The sequence below is a fragment of the Pocillopora damicornis genome, chromosome 9, assembly GCF_964200805.1.
Source record: "Pocillopora damicornis chromosome 9, jaPocDami1.2, whole genome shotgun sequence".
In the NCBI taxonomy this organism is placed as follows: Eukaryota; Metazoa; Cnidaria; class Anthozoa; order Scleractinia; family Pocilloporidae; genus Pocillopora; species Pocillopora damicornis.
The window spans coordinates 8,177,719-8,194,768 of NC_142678.1; the positions used below are offsets into that span (position 1 = coordinate 8,177,719).

Consider the following 17,050-nt stretch of genomic DNA (forward strand, 5'->3'; position numbering starts at 1 on the left):
GAAACATCAATCATGTCTTTTGGAGAATATGCCAGAATCATCGGAGAAAAACAAATTAGATTCTTCCCATGCGATGCGATTGTATTTACTGATCGCAAATAACTGTTATGGCACGCAGTTCCTGCACCTAGTTTTATTCTGCATTTTTTTCTTTATCTGAGTATCACGTTTGAGTCAGTAAATGGGAATTTCCGACACAGTTGCTGCGAGGTGTTCCTCTGCTGTGGATAATGCCTGTATAGTCCTGAGCAATTATCAGGCGACGATCATGATATCACTTCAACTATCGGCAATAAATCATAGTTTGTTCTTTATATCTGAAATTTTTACTTAAATCATTTCAAGCACTTTGCATCGCTGGAGAATCATCAAACTTTCATATGCTTAGGTTGTTCCAATTGAGGTGATGTGTAACTAAATTGTATGCCGTAAAAATGACATAGACGTCGATTCTTCATGTAAACTTCCTTGTTAGAGTAAGATAGCTGCACGTACAACCGGGTCAGCATGCAAACATTTTATAAATATTTACTAATAAGTGGAACCACACTCGTAATTTTGGCTTTGAAATAAATTTTGTGATTTCCTCCAGTCACGTCGGATACTTTTACCTCTATAAACCACAGGCTGACAACTCTGATGTGCCCAAGGGCACATGACGTTAATTCCTTGACAGGGAATACTTGCTCTCAATCTCAACCGTCCCAAGGTTGGAAAATTGTGGTTCCCTGGTTAGAATCCGTTTATTACTTGAAGTCGTAAACTATTAATCTGATCAGTTATGGGAATGCATGCATGAGATCTCTCCTTGCTGTGTCTAAAAAAAGCTTACGGAAATACATTTCTTCATCTAGAAAACCTGTGTAAGCTTTCGCAATACTTGATGTACCTTGTATTTTTTTCTTTGGCTCAACATGTAGAAGTTGCCGTAGGCAAATATTTTATATTCTCAGTCTCTGGTTTCAGAGCAGGCAAAAGTATCATTAGCATATCAAATTCAAGAATAGAGCCATTGAGTCTTTTCTAAGAGCTACGTCCGCTATCAAACATAATGTGAATCTTATATATTACAGGCTTACGGGATTGACGTTCATAACATTCCTTGACAGAAATTCTCTGATTGTTCAACGATTTTCTCGTACAATTAACAAATACATTGTACTAGTAGATGTAACAAAAGCGAAATTAAACGAGATTTTACGGGAGACGGATGGATATTTCACTTAATTTACAAAGGGAAATGGAAGACCCTTTTGCAATATTGCGAATCTCGTTTGATTGACAGCGATCTCAACACCTTGTTTCATTATTATGAAATCTCGGTAGGAAGAGCTAAGATAGCCGGAGGCGAATTTGGATTTTTCTATTTTGATAGTAAAATATCATTTGACGTTCAGGCACATGTAGTTGCGATTTCCCTCGCTCTGTCGTGTCTGGGCTTCAATTACCCCGAGGGAGGATGTTCATACGGGGGATAAACGTGGGCTCAAGTTCCTAACAGCGTCTTTTTACTGAAACTAAGAAGTGTTTTGGAAAATACTGTTTCAAAATATGATTGTTAAGAAGCTCTGGGAATGAACCTGCCCGTGATCAGCTCTTCCTGAATTACGTTTTGCAACAAACAAGCAAGAGAAAAGGAAAGTAGACAGAGAAGAAAACAAACAAACAAACAAACAAACAAACAGTGAAGGTTTCTGATCAAGCATATCGCTGCGAACTTGAGTGGGATAATAGAAGAACACGTAAGAGGCCATTTGGATTTAGGCGACGAGCGCTAGGTATCGTTTCATTCTAAAAAGAACTCCTCCACACACTTCGCAAGTTTGTCATTTCCTATTCACGCTTTTCATAATGGCCGACGTTGCGCGCGCCTGGGAACGATTTTAACACGGAATCGAGGCCACCCAGTCATCCGAGCGTACGTGAGACAAAGAAACTACAGTGTCAGACAACAAAAGGTTTAACCAGCTGAATTTGATTGATTTTTTTATTGTAAAATCGGTGTTTCTATTATTGAGCTCTTGTTTGATAGTTCTTGTCTCGACTGGACACTTATTTTTTTAAAGGAAAATCGCTATGCCAAGCCACTGTTGCGTGCCGCTATGCACTACAAGAGGATATCGCGACAGCAATGTGAACAAAATCTCGTATTATACTTTTCCATCAAACTCTCAACAAAAAGATAAATGGATTCATGCTATCAGAAGAGATGAAGGGCCCGATTTCGAGATATCTAAAACGACAGTGGTGTGCTCTAAACATTTCAGAGCGAACGACTTTAAGAAAACCCTAGCTGGAAAACATCTCCTGACGCATGGTGCCGTCCCTTCGGTATTTGCTTGGATTCGCACTTCACCAAGAAAACGAAAACCTCCAAAAGAACGGCCGTTTATTAACAAGGCGACCAGCAACCACGCTGAAAATACTACTGATGGTACACTAGAAGAAAACGAGGTGCAAGAAACAGATTTTACGATCGTCCCAAGAAGTGTGGACGTGTCCACGCAAACTGATCTCTCTGCACATGAGGCTCGTCTCTCAGAAATTATTGCAGAATGTAATCGAAAAATTGGAATACTGGAGTCAACAATAGAAGATTTAAGGCTAAAGTTGCTGGATGAGCATCGTAAATATGATTTACTTAAAAGTAAATTATTTACTCTAGACTCAATGAAAGCTAAAACCTCATCCTGTAGTACTGTTGCTTTTTATACTGGATTTCAAGATTGGGATGCCTTCACTGCAATTTATAATTATCTCGATCCGGGGGAAAAAGGAGAAAATATAAATTACTGGCTTTCAGGTAATACAGATACATCAGTTCTTGCTTATGATGATGATGAATGTGATGAAGTGTCCTTGAGCAAAAAGGGCAGAGCTAGATCCCTTAAACCAGCTGAAGAGTACTTTATGGTTCTGTGTAGACTGAGGCAAGGTTTTCATGAAGATCACCTGTCTCATCTATTTAATATCTCTGTAGCAACAGTGAGCAGGATATTTGTAACTTGGATGAACTATATGTACTTGAAACTGGGAACAATTGATATATGGCCATCTAGAACGACCATTGACTTGTATATGCCAGAAGCATTTAAAAGCAAATATAAGAGCACAAGAGTGATCATAGACTGTACTGAAGTGAAATGCCAGATGCCTAGCAGTCTTCAACTGAATGGGGAGCTTTTCAGCAGCTACAAGCACCACACAACCTTAAAGGGTTTGGTGGGTATCAGTCCTGGGGGTGCAATAACATTTGTTAGCCAATTATACTCAGGTTCAATTTCTGATAAAGAAATTGTCACTAGGAGTGGATTTTTAGATCTGCCTTTTGACGACAAAGATTGTGTGATGGCTGACAAAGGTTTCACAATAGAGGATGTGTTGCCCCTTGGTGTATCGTTAAACCTACCACCTTTCCTTGGACAGGATAGCCAAATGTCTCCTGAGGATGTGATCAAGACGCAGGAAATCGCCAGTCTGAGAATACATATAGAGCGGGCAATCAACAAGATAAAAAACTTCCACATTTGGGACAAAGTAATCCCTCTACACCAGTTTGGTATTGTAAATCAAATGTGGGCAGTTTGTGCCATATTGTGTAATGCCCAACCTAACATAATATCTGTTTGACAGAGTACACCAAAGTGTACAATAAAGTACTTGTTAATGTTGCATTACATTATTGTAATTCAAACTTATTAAAATCAACAGCATTAAATAGTAATACTGCACACTTTTGGTATCTGTATTATAACATTTGGTGTAACTACTAAATATTTCTTACTTTGCAGGAAACACAATTAACCAGTGAATAATAATTGGCAATGTTATTAGTTTTGGGTAGTGCTAACCAGGTTAATTGTGATCACTGTAAACTAATCTTGAGATGTCTAATGGAATTAATTAATTATACACAAGAAAAAATATTACCTTTTCAGAGTCTGAAATTTGCACAAAAGTCATTCAGAAAACAATATTTTAACATCAATAACTTCTGGAAAAATAAATGAAATGAAATAGAAATAAATTGAGAATGCATGTATAAACATACAATAAATCTACAACCTTAGTATTTTACCACTCTATGTATTAAAAAATATTTACAGTTTCTGAATTTCAAAAAGATATGTAGTTACATATGAATATCGTTATCAAATGTAACAATTTAAAAAGACATTTACACATAGCATTAGGCTTTGGATGCCTCAGCAGCAGCAAATTGAAGAAAGTTTTTAAAATAATATGTATACAGTTTATCTCTTAACTCACTCCAATATATTGAGTCAAACTGAATTCTTTGAATGTGCATGCCTACATTGGTGTATACAATAAAATCACACCATTTAGCTCCTGTTATTGCCATCTGCCCTTGAACTTGGGCATAGTATGGGTGTGACTTCTTTAAGGAGCACTGATCGCCAATCTTTTCCATACAGAAGCAAGGATCTGAACAGGCATCAAGAGGGGTGACATGAAATTTTGTGTATGGGCATTTTACTTCAGCAAGGCCAAATTGGTCTGTACTCCCACAATCAATTACTCGGGCATCTGGTGACACACCAAGGATGGGATACTCTTTGCTTACAACAAATCCACATGGTAAAACTTCCACAGGTGTCTTTCTGTTGTACATAACTTTGTGGTACTGCACTAAAGCAATGGGTTCAAATTTAATTCCATGGCTTAGTGCTCTCGAGGTAATCTCCTTAAGGTGAATCAGTGATTCTGCAAATGAATCATGGTTTCTTTGTCTCTTTGAAATTACCTGAAACTTTGATGCTGTAAACCGTAGCTTTCGCTCCTCTTTCCATTTTTGACAATCAGATTGTTTTCTTGTTTCAATTTCAATTTTATTAATTTCATCCTCATCAACTCTTAGTTTCGAAATGATTGCTCTCTCATCGTTAGATAAATTAGTGGGAACTTCCATGTCACTTCCATTTAAATTCCGCAGTGGGAATCGAGGGAATTCAAGTGTATTTTCATCAATTGGCACTAGTCGCCTTGGAATACAGTCAATGTCTATACTGGCCTTGAAGTTTGATTCCGTGTAACCAACTTGATGGGACAAGTATGATCCTACTGAGCATTTGCCAAATTTTGTTTCTGTTACAGACTTCTCTTGATTGTCAGCTAGCATTTGAGAAAAACCCATATTTGGATTAATCTTAAACAGCTCTCTTTTAAGTTTTTCCTCATCAGTTTTATTATGAGATATTTTCATTCTTGCCTCGTAAAGGTTGCACTTTACTCCAGACCTGGTCCTCTCTTCATCAAGGTTGGTCTTACTGATTACCATTTCCATCACTGGTTCAGGGCATATATTGCTTCCTCCACCTTTCCTGTGCCATTGCTGCAATTGTGAGGTGCAAGCAAGCTTTCGTTGTTGACCTGATTCACTAGATAGATCCTCAGTGGAGGTACATCCGTTAAGGTAGAACTTGCATAGTTTGAACATAAGTGCTACAATGTGGTTGCAGTAACCAACTTTGCCTGCAACACAAGAGCAATGACCATACTCCACTTCTCCTGAAATTACACATAATGCCAGCTTTAAACTGTGCGGCGCTTCGTTCTTACGAAAACTATGACAGCAATTGGCCTTTACATAAAAGTACCTTTGGTCATGACAACAACGGATTTCCTCTAGATATTCGTCCTCGAGAAATGTTTTGGCCTTTCTCAGGCCAGTTGGAATAGAATGGTTATCTTTATTGGCAATGTTCTTGCCAGAATTCTTTATGTGGCTGTCCATTTGCGCTCTCGTAAATGCAGGCATGGCATCAAGCGACGAACACCAAGCTTTCAGGTCGTCGGGAAACCTCACACGCTCTTTGGATAAACGCTTGTTTATCAACTCGGCTTTACGTTGATTCTCAAGATATTTTCTCCGCTTGTATATCTGGTGTTCGCTTGGATCTATTAGATCTTTGTCTCTACCAGTTTGTATGAAGTCGTTTACTCTGTTTACAAAAATAAAAAATTATCAAAATCGATCAGAAGTGTTGTCACTAAGCACATAAAATGTTAAACGTACCTTTTCGCTAACTGCGCTTTAGTTTTAAGACCTTTAACATTATCTCCACGACATCTAAGCCAAAAAATTAATTCTTGCTTTTTTAACTCTTCTGGCTTACGGCCAGAAAGAGAGGACCCGGGAATATCATCTTCAGTAAGACTTGAATTTGCTCTACTGGAAGCCATGCTTATGACTGGATGGCCTCGGTTTCATACCCTAGATCCCAGGCCTAACCGGGGGTCCGCCATTATGAGAAGCGTGAATTCGTGTTAATCCTCTCCTCCCTCATCCGTTTTAAATCCATGTCCAACCGGGACACTATTATGATTTTTGATCTCGTATTTTGAGGGTTCTCTTGACCTTAAGTACGAAAATGACAGAAGCGGAACGATGAAAAGTATCATGAACAGCATTGTTTCACGACTTTCCTTATAAAGAAATTTGTGGTCACATTTTCTTTATGATTTTTGTTGTAATTAAATGCTCTCCTGCGACATTCCCTGTTACAGCTCTTTTAAGTGAAAAGTAAATTTCAGGAGCCAAAACACACTCCCGTTCTTAAGATTATATTTAACTAACGGAAAATTAATACCCTACAATAAAATCCTATTTAACCAAATGTATTGTTTACAGCATTCAATTATATGGTTTTACTAAGGTTATGATTACAAGACAGCGACTCCTACTATTTACAATCTACTTATTGTCTAATTGTTCTTTGTTTTTCTATTCAGATATCACTTACAATTCAGGGGTTAATCTAGATATAGATGAAAGGAAGATAATACTAATAATACGAAAACAAAAAAGCCTTATGGACGTTTCGTGAGATATCCCTTGACCCCATGTTAAAACAGACAGAACAAGATATGTATATGTATACACTAAAGCCCCCGAACATTCCACCAGAATGACGTGCACTTTCAGGGAAAATCGTTTAAACCGTTTTATACATTTGTCTTCAAGTGAGATATCCCTTGACCCCATGTTAAAACAGACAGAACAAGATATGTATATGTATACCCTAAAGCCCCCGAACATTCCACCAGAATGACGTGCACTTTCAGGAAAAATCGTTTAATTAAACCGTTTTATACATTTGTCTTCAAGGTGTAGACAGCATTTGTGCAACATACCTTTGCAAGCGATTCCAGGCGTCAACCGCGAAAAAAACCAAAACGCGCACCAATTTCAGATAATCAGTCCTGGCATATTTGTAACTTGAACATTAATTGTCATATATCTGAGCGGAAAAAAGGTACTCTCCGAGTAAAAATCTTTGCAAGGCTGCATATCTATGCCTAAAATATCCTTGTGTTCATAAAAGTACTTACTAGAACTCTAGAAGGTTCTAGAAGCCTGAGAGATAATTCTCTTAATGAGATTACGTCAATATCATATTATCTGTTGGCAAGTTCTTAGCAGTTCTTGTATCTACAGTGCGTGAGTAAAGCTTTTTAGAAGAAACTTCCACAATTCTAGGAGGTTGTGGAAGCCTTTGAAATAACTCTTTTTGATAAAATTACATTATAAATTACATAATCTATTAGCAAGTTCTCTGCAGTTCTTAAAATGACAACAAAAAGTTCTAGTATCTACGTAAAATCGCTTCCTCAAAGAAACTGTCACAATTCTGTGTTAGAAGGTTCTGCAAGCCTAAAATTATAATAGGATTACATCATGATTATATTATCTATTAGCCAGACCTCAGCAGAAAAATTTCGGTTTGAAAACTTAGAGAACATCTCTCGTATATTGGCTCGTTTGGGCGTGCAAATTACTGCGACGCTTTCAGATTTTTTCTTCATTTTCCCCCTACTGTAACCGAATATCAGTACAACTGCTGGAAACTGGCGCAATCTTTTCTATACATTGTCGCCTTTAAGCTTTCGATCATAAGACAAGAGATAAACACTTTCTTTCTTGATTCCAACCAAAATCCTGCGCTGGTTATTACACCAATAAAGCGATGGATAGCCCAGTCTATTGCTTTTATAAAATAACCACGGGTTTATCTGTACAGTAAACGATAGGTTTTTGACAAGAGATTACCAGTTCTTGCAAAATGGAGAGCAAACAGTATTCCTGAATTTTTCAAACACCGTGACAAACTGCACTCGACTTTCCTTCCATCTCAGGCAATTTTTTTGGCCTTTATGAAAATATTTTACTCCTCCGAATAGCACCCGAAATCGTGTGATTTCGTTCTCTAATAATATACATGCAAAAATGTCAGCATACTCATTGGCTAATAGCTCGTCAGTTATAGCCAAGCAATGCAGCAAGTTGAATCTAAGAGTAGAAGTGCAATACTCAAAATAATGTCTATCATTATGAAGTACTCAAATCATTTGGAGTGAAATTTAGAACACATAAGCTCCAATGCAATTGCCCTGGCCTGACATACGTGTCTAGTCCCTGCCAAGGAACCCACCAGACACCTTCACTTAACTCGTCCTAAATGACTTGTCACGCAATTTGAAACCCCTATGTGATGTAAGGCCAAATTGCCTCTTTCTCATGTCGGTAGTGCGACTTCCCTTGACATGAAGGAAACATTTTTTAAAAAGTCAAGCCAACCAAAAAATTTGTATTCTATGAATCAGCTAGCTCGATCCAGTCTTGAATAATCATCCAGTACTCTTTAGAACCTAGAAGTGTACGAGTCGGCAGCTTGACCTTGGCCGTCGACTATTTCGCTTAGTATTTTCTCCTCCCAATCTTGTTTCTTCTTATGTTTGTCAAAGTCCAACATTTTTTTATTTCTCAGAGCAGCCGGTAGTTGCTTTTTCTTCAAGTTGTTAATCATCACAAGAATTAGCGACGAATCTCCCGAGTCTATTCCCCTCTGGACAGCCATGTGCAGCTCCTCCCGGCAGAAATTACTGGCAAGGTAATTCTGGGATAAAACGATCAAAACCTGACGGCTGCCATACACATTGTCCGCCATGTTTTGGACTATCGGCTTTCCAAGCTCAAAGTCCCGGCTATGAATGCTGTAAGCTATCGAGTGCTTCTCAAAAATTGAAATGAGGTTCTCATTAGTCCACGCCAAATCTTTTGAACTGAAGCTGATAAACAGTCGATTTAGGGTGGCTGCTTCCTTTAAGCCATCTGTCAGAGGTAAGAAAAAAAGCTATTGGAATACCATTCCTTTCCTTGTTACAATTTGAAAGCCAAGGTGGTTAGTCACTCTATGAATCGGTGCATCGGTCACTTAGTCAGTCAGCCAGTCAGCTATTTAGTCATTCAGTCAGTCAGACAGCCAGTCGGTCAGTCAGGCAGTTAGTCAGTCAGTCAGTCAGTCAGTCAGTCAGTCAGTCAGTCAGTCGTCAGTCAGTCGTCAGTCAGTCAGTCAGTCAGTCTGTCTGTCTGTCAGGCAGGCAGTCGGTCAGTCGACCAGTCAGTCAATCAGTCATAGAGTCAGTCAGTCGGTCAGCCAGTCAGTCAGCCGGCCAGTCTGTCAGGCGTCCAGTCATTCATGCAGTCAGTTAGTCAGTCAGTCGGGCAGACAGTCGTTCAATCAATGTGTCAGTTACTTAATCAGTCAGCCATTCAGTAATTCAGTCAGTCAGTAGTAGATCAGCCAGCTGATCGGTTAGCCAGTGATTATATCAGTCAGTTAATAGATAGTCAGTCAGTTAAGTGATCAGTGAGCCATTCAGCCAGTGTGTCAGTCATAAAGTCGGTCATTCGGCCAGTCGGTTCACCAACTATTTTGGTAATCAAATGGAGAGTCAGTTGGTCGGTCGGTCGATGTTCACTGAAGCTAAATCTCATCCTAAAATAGTCCAGCTAAAACCGCTAAATGTCACGTTTGAGCCTATGGTGCACCTGTACCGTTGGGTTTTTCCGGCAACACGAACCAGTAAATATGATGTCTGCAACTTACATTTTCCCAATTTAAAAGTTGACGAACTCTTTTTCTTGACTAAAAGTCGCACCAACGACATGATGATCACAGTGAGAGTTGCTGCTGAAATAATGATGACTGGTAGAAGCCAGTTCTTTGTACCTCCTGCAGATTTAAACAAAAAAGTTTGAAATTCATGATTCAGCGTAGAGGGATTTCAAATTTGACTTGAAAATACTGAAAAACACTAACCAGAAGGGAAGTGAGACGGCGGCTTTGCTGTGAATTTAGTTGATTTATTTGCAATGGTCGTGTTCAGTATTGGTGGATCTGGAAATGAACATGTAAGATTCTCTGTGGTCAAACAAGCATGGACAGGAGGGAGATAGGGAGGTAAAGAGGTGGGCAAGGAAGGTGGGAAATGGGAAGATAGGTAGAGGGGAGGGAAGTAGAGAAGTGGTTCGGGAGGGAAGAGGGCAAGTTGGTAGAAGGGAGAGAAGGATCTGAGGATGAGGAAAGAGGGAGGAAGAGTAGTAAGGAGAAACTTTTATAAGACACTAAAACAATCTACGAAAGTGGGGGTGAAGGTAGGGAGTGAGGTAAGGTTATGGGTAAATTTGTAGGAATTGTTCTAAAATCTGGAGATTAAAAGGTGATAGTAAGATGTAAGTACATATAAGGGAGGGAGAGAATAACGAGGAGAGAGAGGCAGTTGAGTCGTAGGTAGCTGGGTAAGTTAGTAGTTGATTGACTTGTACTTTCAGTAGGCAGTCTGCTAAAACAGGAAGATAACAGACAAATAGACTTGTCACCAACCGAATAGAAGACCCTGACGTGGAACATTCAAAACCACACTTTTGTTCATTATATATATTGGTTATGTTGCGACCTCCCTGCCGAGGTCAGTCCCTTGGATTAGCTAAACTAAATACTTGCAAAACAGTTACGAATTTAAGAACTGACTTACCTGGAGGGGGGAGTTTTAAATCTATGAAAGCTGTTAAGTTGGAGTGATATTCGCAAGTCCAAATGCAGCTGTAATTTCCTTCGTCATTTTCAGTAACGTTCAGAATGGACAAAACGGAGACTTCTTCACATTTATTTTTAACTTGTTTTTCTTGTATTCGGTACTTTGCGCTTTTTTCTAAAAGCTTTTTTTCTTTTCCTTGTCGATACCATAATATTTGATGGGGACAATCCTCATTCTGCTCATATAGGCAAGTTAGCTTAATAGTAGAAAATTTAAATTTCGATGCGGAAATGATTGGGTGATGTAGAATTTGAGTAGGACCTAAGAAGGAGATAGTAATAATAATAATAATAATGAAGCATTTATAGAGAGCACTCTACATATGAATATGTTCTAATGCACTAAATAACACTTTATGGAGAGCTTTGGCCAGGCTGCTTTAAGCAGTTTACCGAAATTAAAGGGAATTTCGCAGATGACCCCAATTTAGGAATCTTTGGAAACAAAGCCAGATCCATAACACCGGGAGCTACGTCACCTACTGTTTGTGAGAAATGCGTGGGTTCTTGACCGTCCCCTGCAAACCAATAGAGAAGAAGATACAGGAGACGGGCCTACGGTTTTTATCCTTACCCGAGAAGACTAGATCGTCATACCAAAGGCAACACGTTCTCCTCAGTTGTTTTAAGATCCTGAGTGTTGGTCCGCACGGCAGTTCGGCGGTCTACAACTTGACCTAACCAGCCGACGCATATATAGATTGTTGCTTATTATATATACATTAGACAAGAGATAATGATTAATTTATAATCTCTTATTATTGGTTTACTGCGAAACGTTTTTTGTAATTATTAATGTTGACAAAAAAATTCATGCACAGCGACATGCTTCTCAAAAAATCGGCATTGATCTTTCAAAATAATTTCTTAAGATCAAACTCGTGTTCGAAAATTTTTGGAAAAGTAACCTTCTATGTCAGAAATTCGAACTGTAAATTTACCACAACTTATGGTTACGATACTTAATCAGATCCGAAATGCTTACATTTAAATTTAACCTGTAATCTTTCAGAAGCATCACTCGACCAGTCAGATTCCTGGTTGGTAGCACTGCATTCGTAAAATCCCTCCAGTTCCCCTCGGCCAGGCGGGAGGAGAAGAGTACTTTCGATATATTTTCCTCTACTCCTCTGATACTCATAAATTCCTTTGGATCCGTTGACGACTTTTTCCCCATTCCTGTACCAGTGGACCAGCTGAGGGGTAGGCTGTCCCGAAAAACAGCACTTTATTTTCTTCTCCTTGTCTTTAAGAATAATGTCAGGCGTGGGAGAGGTACAGACAACTTTCACCGCTTCTAGGGGAGGGAAAATGCATCGAAAAACTGCTCAAAAATCTCTCCATGTTAATGCACGCACTCGAGAGCTGACATAAGTTAACCTTTATGATAATATATTTAGCTAAGTTTCAGGAAAATGGATGTTATCAATACTGTTGCTAGCGTGTTCCAGACGTTCTATCAACAAAATGGTGCGAAATAGTAAACAGATCGATAGTATCGGCAGAGCGAAGACTGAGGGGGGCTTGGGTCGAGTTTTTCATCGCGCAATTAACCCGGTCCTCTTGCGTTTCTTCACTCTTCCGCTACTATCGCGCCAGTGACTATCGCGCATCGTTTTATTAACTGAACGTCGGGAAGTGGTTATAGTATCACTCCATGTTTAGTCACACTTTATGATAAAGTCAAAACTGATCGCAATTATAAAATAAAAAAAGCAAAAGATAACAGGATGACTTTAAGATGAGATCTTGATTGGATTTATCATTTCGAAGCAGCAATGATTGATAAATTATTGAAATTTGCCTTCCCCTCCCGCACAACATGGCTCCTTCTCATTAGCAGTTAATCAGCATAAATTTCCCATAGTCCTCCCTAATACTTTGTTGGCGACGACTGATCCATTCTTCGAGAACCATGCGATCCTCTCCAAAATCCTCCACTCCCCCCCACCCCGCGGTGATAAATAATAAGAATGAACAGACGAGCCACTGCTAATATCTATTCGCTTTCCGTCTTGTTCCCAACTCATACCTGTTAGTTGTGTTCTTGAAATGGCCGAGCCATTGAGAGTTGTATTGAGGCCTGGGTCTACCTTCGTTGATACGGAGTCCTGCCAATTACCCTGAGATAAGAGACACGAGGACTTACATCTTGCAGATGACACACCTGTTAAGAAAAAAACAGAAGAAATAGGACATAAATAGATATATGAACAGAATTAGGTGAGAACAAAACGAATTAATAAATATATATCAGAGTGAACGTTTATAGGGAACGAGACTAAATTGCTCTCTCGCTTTAAATTATTATCATTTTATGATATCCACGAATTCGCTCACTCAAAATATTATGTGGATCACGCTTCTCTTGGAAATTTTGACCCGGATTCTAGATTTTTTTTTTTTGAACTTCGGACCGAGGATCGCAGCGTTAGTCTCTGTTCGCCCTCGGTCGGTATACTGTTTCGACAAATTTGTTAACTGTTCAGCTTTTGGCATTTAGAGAAAGACTGGTAACCTTTTCTGACTTACAGACTTGACAGCTTAGAAATTCAGTTTGAAAGTGCCTCAATTTTTTCACTGCCTTTTGTAGTACTTTCAAAGACAGAATTCTTACATGCGAACATTCGTATGCAGTTTACATGCAGCATTGGGATTTTCAAACTGGCCGAAATCCGAATATAAACGATCCAGCGGAACATCGGATTGACAGATTGGGATTAAATGTTGCTCACATCGGCGGAGGCATAGACCGGATGCAAATGTAGCGCATTACTCGGTCGGCCCGGGTTGAGTTGCATGATAGCGAGGCTGGCAAGGCCTTGGATTTTGTTGTGTGACCGCAGCTCTGGAGAGGTATTGCTTCGTTGTCAATCTATTCCGTTCTATTTCGTATGCTTCTGAGTTTTTGTGTTCCTGAAAGCCTTTAAAAGGAAACGAAATCTTCCACGGGAGAGTAGTCTGCCATATTTGGATCCGGTGTTTAGCCTCATTCAATATTAGAATGCAATTGATGTAGAGGGTGAGTCAAGTTTGACACCTCGAATTCGAAAACGGTTTAAGTCTTGACGAAAGTGGAAATACACAGCCACTCCATCCTGAGAGAGACTCTAATAGACTGCTGCTTTTTTGGATGACGAGAGAGTGAAATAATTTTGAAAATATAAAGAAATAGTTATGAAAAGAATTTATAACAAGATCTAGACGGCATGAAAATATCTGCTCTAGCTAATTTCTTTTTTAGACGTTCGCCATTAACATCTCACGCTCATCTTTTCGATTCTTGGCTAAATTAAGAATTGTGCTTCAGCTGCCTTTACTTTGAATGTACTTAGCTTGCTAATTAACGTCCATGAGGAATTTTTCCTGCCCCAGGGGGAATATGTATTGCACTGGCAGAAATTTAATCCTAAATCCAGGAAAAAGTGAAGAGCAAGAATGAAGATAACCTCGCTCTCGAGCAAGCTAAGGCGTTTCAACGAAAGGGCGCTGAGCGATGAAACTGCAGTCACCTAATTCATTAAAATATATTCAGATTCAATTTCAGCACCCTATGGTTTTTGACTCAGCTATACAAAGGTTATCTGTATTCACAACAGCAGTGCTGTGTATTAAAACTTAACAACTTGTTTTGTGCACACACAGTATGGTTTTGACTTATTAGCTGAATGAAATTTATCCTTAGTCATAACAGTACAATTACTTGGGAACTACTTGTGTACACTTATAGAGGTCACACGTCTCCCGTTACCCCAATTTGCCAGCTGTTAATGATCTAAACAGCCAATATCTGCCGTTGGTTGTGGTTGGTTGAATTGAAACGTGGAGGGAGAACAGACCAAAAACCGAACTCATCAAAATTAAAAATCGCTTTATCACGCATCGTCAATATTTCATAACACGCGAAAAATGAGAATATTCATACCGTTAATATGTTTAGCATAAATAATACATTTTCTTTCAAACTTAAAAAAAATTGTTTCTTCTAAGAGACAAAACATTTCGCAATACTGTGCTCTAGGATTTAGGGAACTAAGCTAATTTCGCACCCTTTTAATTGCAGCTGTTTTGTGAAAGAAAAACAGGTTTAATTTCAAGATAAAAACATTTTGAATTTGTTTTGTGGTCATTAGCCTTTAAATAAGCTCTTTTTTTTCTTTTAGAAGAACACTTGACGGTGACGCTTCCCTTCCCTCCCTTCGCTCGATTGAAATGTTTTAGCGTTAGTTTTCAGCCAAAAAAAATTAACGTTACGTTATTCACAATATGATTGAGATTCTTATGAACAATGGTAATGTAAAACGGATCCTCTTAGAGTAAATTTCCCAACCTTAATATTTGCGTCATGTTATGCGACAATTTCCAAGTAACAGGTTCCAATAAGTTTGCTTGCAAAATGAAATAGCTTTCATATTCAGAGCGACTAGTTTTGTTGTTGTTGCTCTCCAACAAAAGGAAGTACCCGTCATAAAAGAAACACGAAGTTCGTGGTCTTTGAAACTGGTGTTTCTAAGAAAAACGCGAAACGCCTGATAGCGCAATTATCCCCAGCTGTTTTTGCGCCTTCGTGATCTTTGCCAAAAGACTTACTCAGATAAGACACTTATCTGAATTTTCAGTACAGCAAGATCCCCAAAACTACATGTGGCAGCAATAAATTAGCTAACTTAACATACCTCGAATTTGTTGAAAGAACAGATAACACAGCCACAAGCGATTTAACAAACAAAGTTTGAGGTATTTGTTGGGGTTCTGATGTTTCGCGCCCTCCATTCCATCTGCAGGCTAAATACTTGTGTTAATCGAGTAGGCCGTGACGTTTGTTTAAAAAGGAATTTCGTGAGTTTTGCCCACACCTCCTACGCTATTTTTTATTTGTTAATTGTAGTCTTCTTTTTGTATTATATCATAACTAATTCAAAGCAATTAATAGGTTTCAAAGGGATTTTAAATAGGTTTTTAACATTAGCAAAGAATTGGTTGTTATTCAAGAATTATGATGCGGTTTATATATCCAATTTATTCTCGGCAAAGCATGTAAGCCTGTAACGCAATAAGTTATGAAGGCGATTATAACAAACCTTTTGGCAGTTATCCAGATCGTTCTTCACCAATAGAGTCAATTAGGAGATAATTTAGCACCTACTGACGCAAAGAAATAATTTATCTTCGATACAATTTGCATAAAATACCACGATAGCTTTAAGAAACCAACTGAAAGTAAATGTTGTTCCTTTCACCTAGTTTGCTTTGTTCTTTGCAACTTTCTTTTATTTTTTTTTCAGATTCGGTTCATCTAAAAAAGATTTGTAGGTGTGAACAAGCATTTGCACTATCATGTGATGATTAGTCTTCGCGTTTGTTTTATGTAAATAAAGCTCTTCTTCTTCATGCTTTCAACCGAATCACACTTGTGTCACGTTTAGGACTCAGAATCAAACCGCAGTTAAAATTTAGTCTCGAGTCGGGAAAACGAGTAACCTAAAACTCCTCAAATCTCTGGATTAACTCCGCCTTACATCATCCAAAGTGAACTCTTGGCATAGATGATAAATATCGTATTTCTTTAATGTTTCCAAAATGTAACCAACTTCTCTCACATTACTTCTCATCACCTCTGTTGGTTTCACGCAGAGAGGAAGGCCCAGTTCAGACTTCGTGTCTCTGCCGTGCCGAAATTGCTTGCTATTAGGTCTGACTTTAGCACGGCGGGAACACGACTTTGACGCAGACATCTTGGTAGAGTGGTACGAAATTCAGAATTTATGGAGGTAAACTGATAATTCGTTCTCAATCCCGCCAAAAAGTCATAAGCATAATTTATAAATTTTGTTTGGCTCGGCGGAGGTACGACGCTTGAAGCACTGTAGCGCCAGAGTCGTGTGGCACGGTAGTGCTTGTCGAACTTAATTCAAAAGTTTGATTCAGACGCCGTGCTTCTGCCATGCTTTTTTCTAACTTAATTTCTGAACTAAGTTCAACACGTCAGGAGCACAAAGTGGGAACTGGGCCGAAGACAAAGCCTTTATGATCACTCGGTGGAATATGTTTAAAGAGAGAACTTATACATGTACATAGTTTTCGAGTGTTTGAGCTGGTTATTTCAGGGAAACCGAGATTCTAAATTTAAAAGAAGCGCAATCAAAGTG

At 38.8% G+C, this 17,050-nt stretch overlaps 3 protein-coding genes across 3 annotated transcripts; 1 reads left to right on the forward strand and 2 right to left on the reverse strand.

Moving 5' to 3' along the window:
• Window positions 1–1,939: 1,939 nt before the first annotated feature.
• LOC149039940 (uncharacterized) lies at window positions 1,940–4,352 on the forward strand. Its single transcript, XM_089182736.1, has 2 exons — window positions 1,940–1,958; window positions 2,067–4,352. Exon 2 carries the CDS (start codon window positions 2,077–2,079, stop codon window positions 3,628–3,630), a length of 1,554 nt encoding a protein of 517 aa, XP_089038862.1. The 5' UTR covers window positions 1,940–1,958; window positions 2,067–2,076; the 3' UTR covers window positions 3,631–4,352.
• Window positions 3,670–6,284, reverse strand: LOC149039941 (uncharacterized). Its single transcript, XM_089182727.1, has 2 exons — window positions 6,038–6,284; window positions 3,670–5,963 (listed from the first exon to the last, which is right to left on the reverse strand). The coding sequence occupies exons 1-2, from the start codon at window positions 6,202–6,204 to the stop codon at window positions 4,190–4,192; spliced, it is 1,941 nt and encodes a 646-aa protein (XP_089038853.1). The 5' UTR covers window positions 6,205–6,284; the 3' UTR covers window positions 3,670–4,189.
• A 187-nt stretch (window positions 6,285–6,471) lies between these two features.
• On the reverse strand, window positions 6,472–15,734 carry LOC113669611 (uncharacterized). Its single transcript, XM_089182737.1, has 7 exons — window positions 15,578–15,734; window positions 12,934–13,068; window positions 11,887–12,198; window positions 10,840–11,163; window positions 10,125–10,202; window positions 9,912–10,037; window positions 6,472–9,133 (listed from the first exon to the last, which is right to left on the reverse strand). Exons 1-7 carry the CDS (start codon window positions 15,672–15,674, stop codon window positions 8,664–8,666), a joined length of 1,542 nt encoding a protein of 513 aa, XP_089038863.1. The 5' UTR covers window positions 15,675–15,734; the 3' UTR covers window positions 6,472–8,663.
• Window positions 15,735–17,050: the final 1,316 nt, after the last annotated feature.

Bases quoted from the DNA above. Each gene is read 5' to 3' on its own strand.
- LOC149039940 (XM_089182736.1), top strand. From the start codon at position 2,077: ATGCCAAGCCACTGTTGCGTGCCGCTATGCACTACAAGAGGATATCGC.
- LOC149039941 (XM_089182727.1), bottom strand. From the start codon at position 6,204: ATGGCTTCCAGTAGAGCAAATTCAAGTCTTACTGAAGATGATATTCCC. The intron at 5,964-6,037 runs GTACGTTTAACA...TTTTGTAAACAG, and splicing joins AAAGCGCAGTTAGCGAAAAG to AGTAAACGACTTCATACAAA.
- LOC113669611 (XM_089182737.1), bottom strand. From the start codon at position 15,674: ATGGAGGGCGCGAAACATCAGAACCCCAACAAATACCTCAAACTTTGT. The intron at 12,199-12,933 runs GTATGAGTTGGG...TCCCTCCCCTAG, and splicing joins TTCAAGAACACAACTAACAG to AAGCGGTGAAAGTTGTCTGT. The intron at 11,164-11,886 runs GTAAGCATTTCG...TCTCCTTCTTAG, and splicing joins ATTACAGGTTAAATTTAAAT to GTCCTACTCAAATTCTACAT.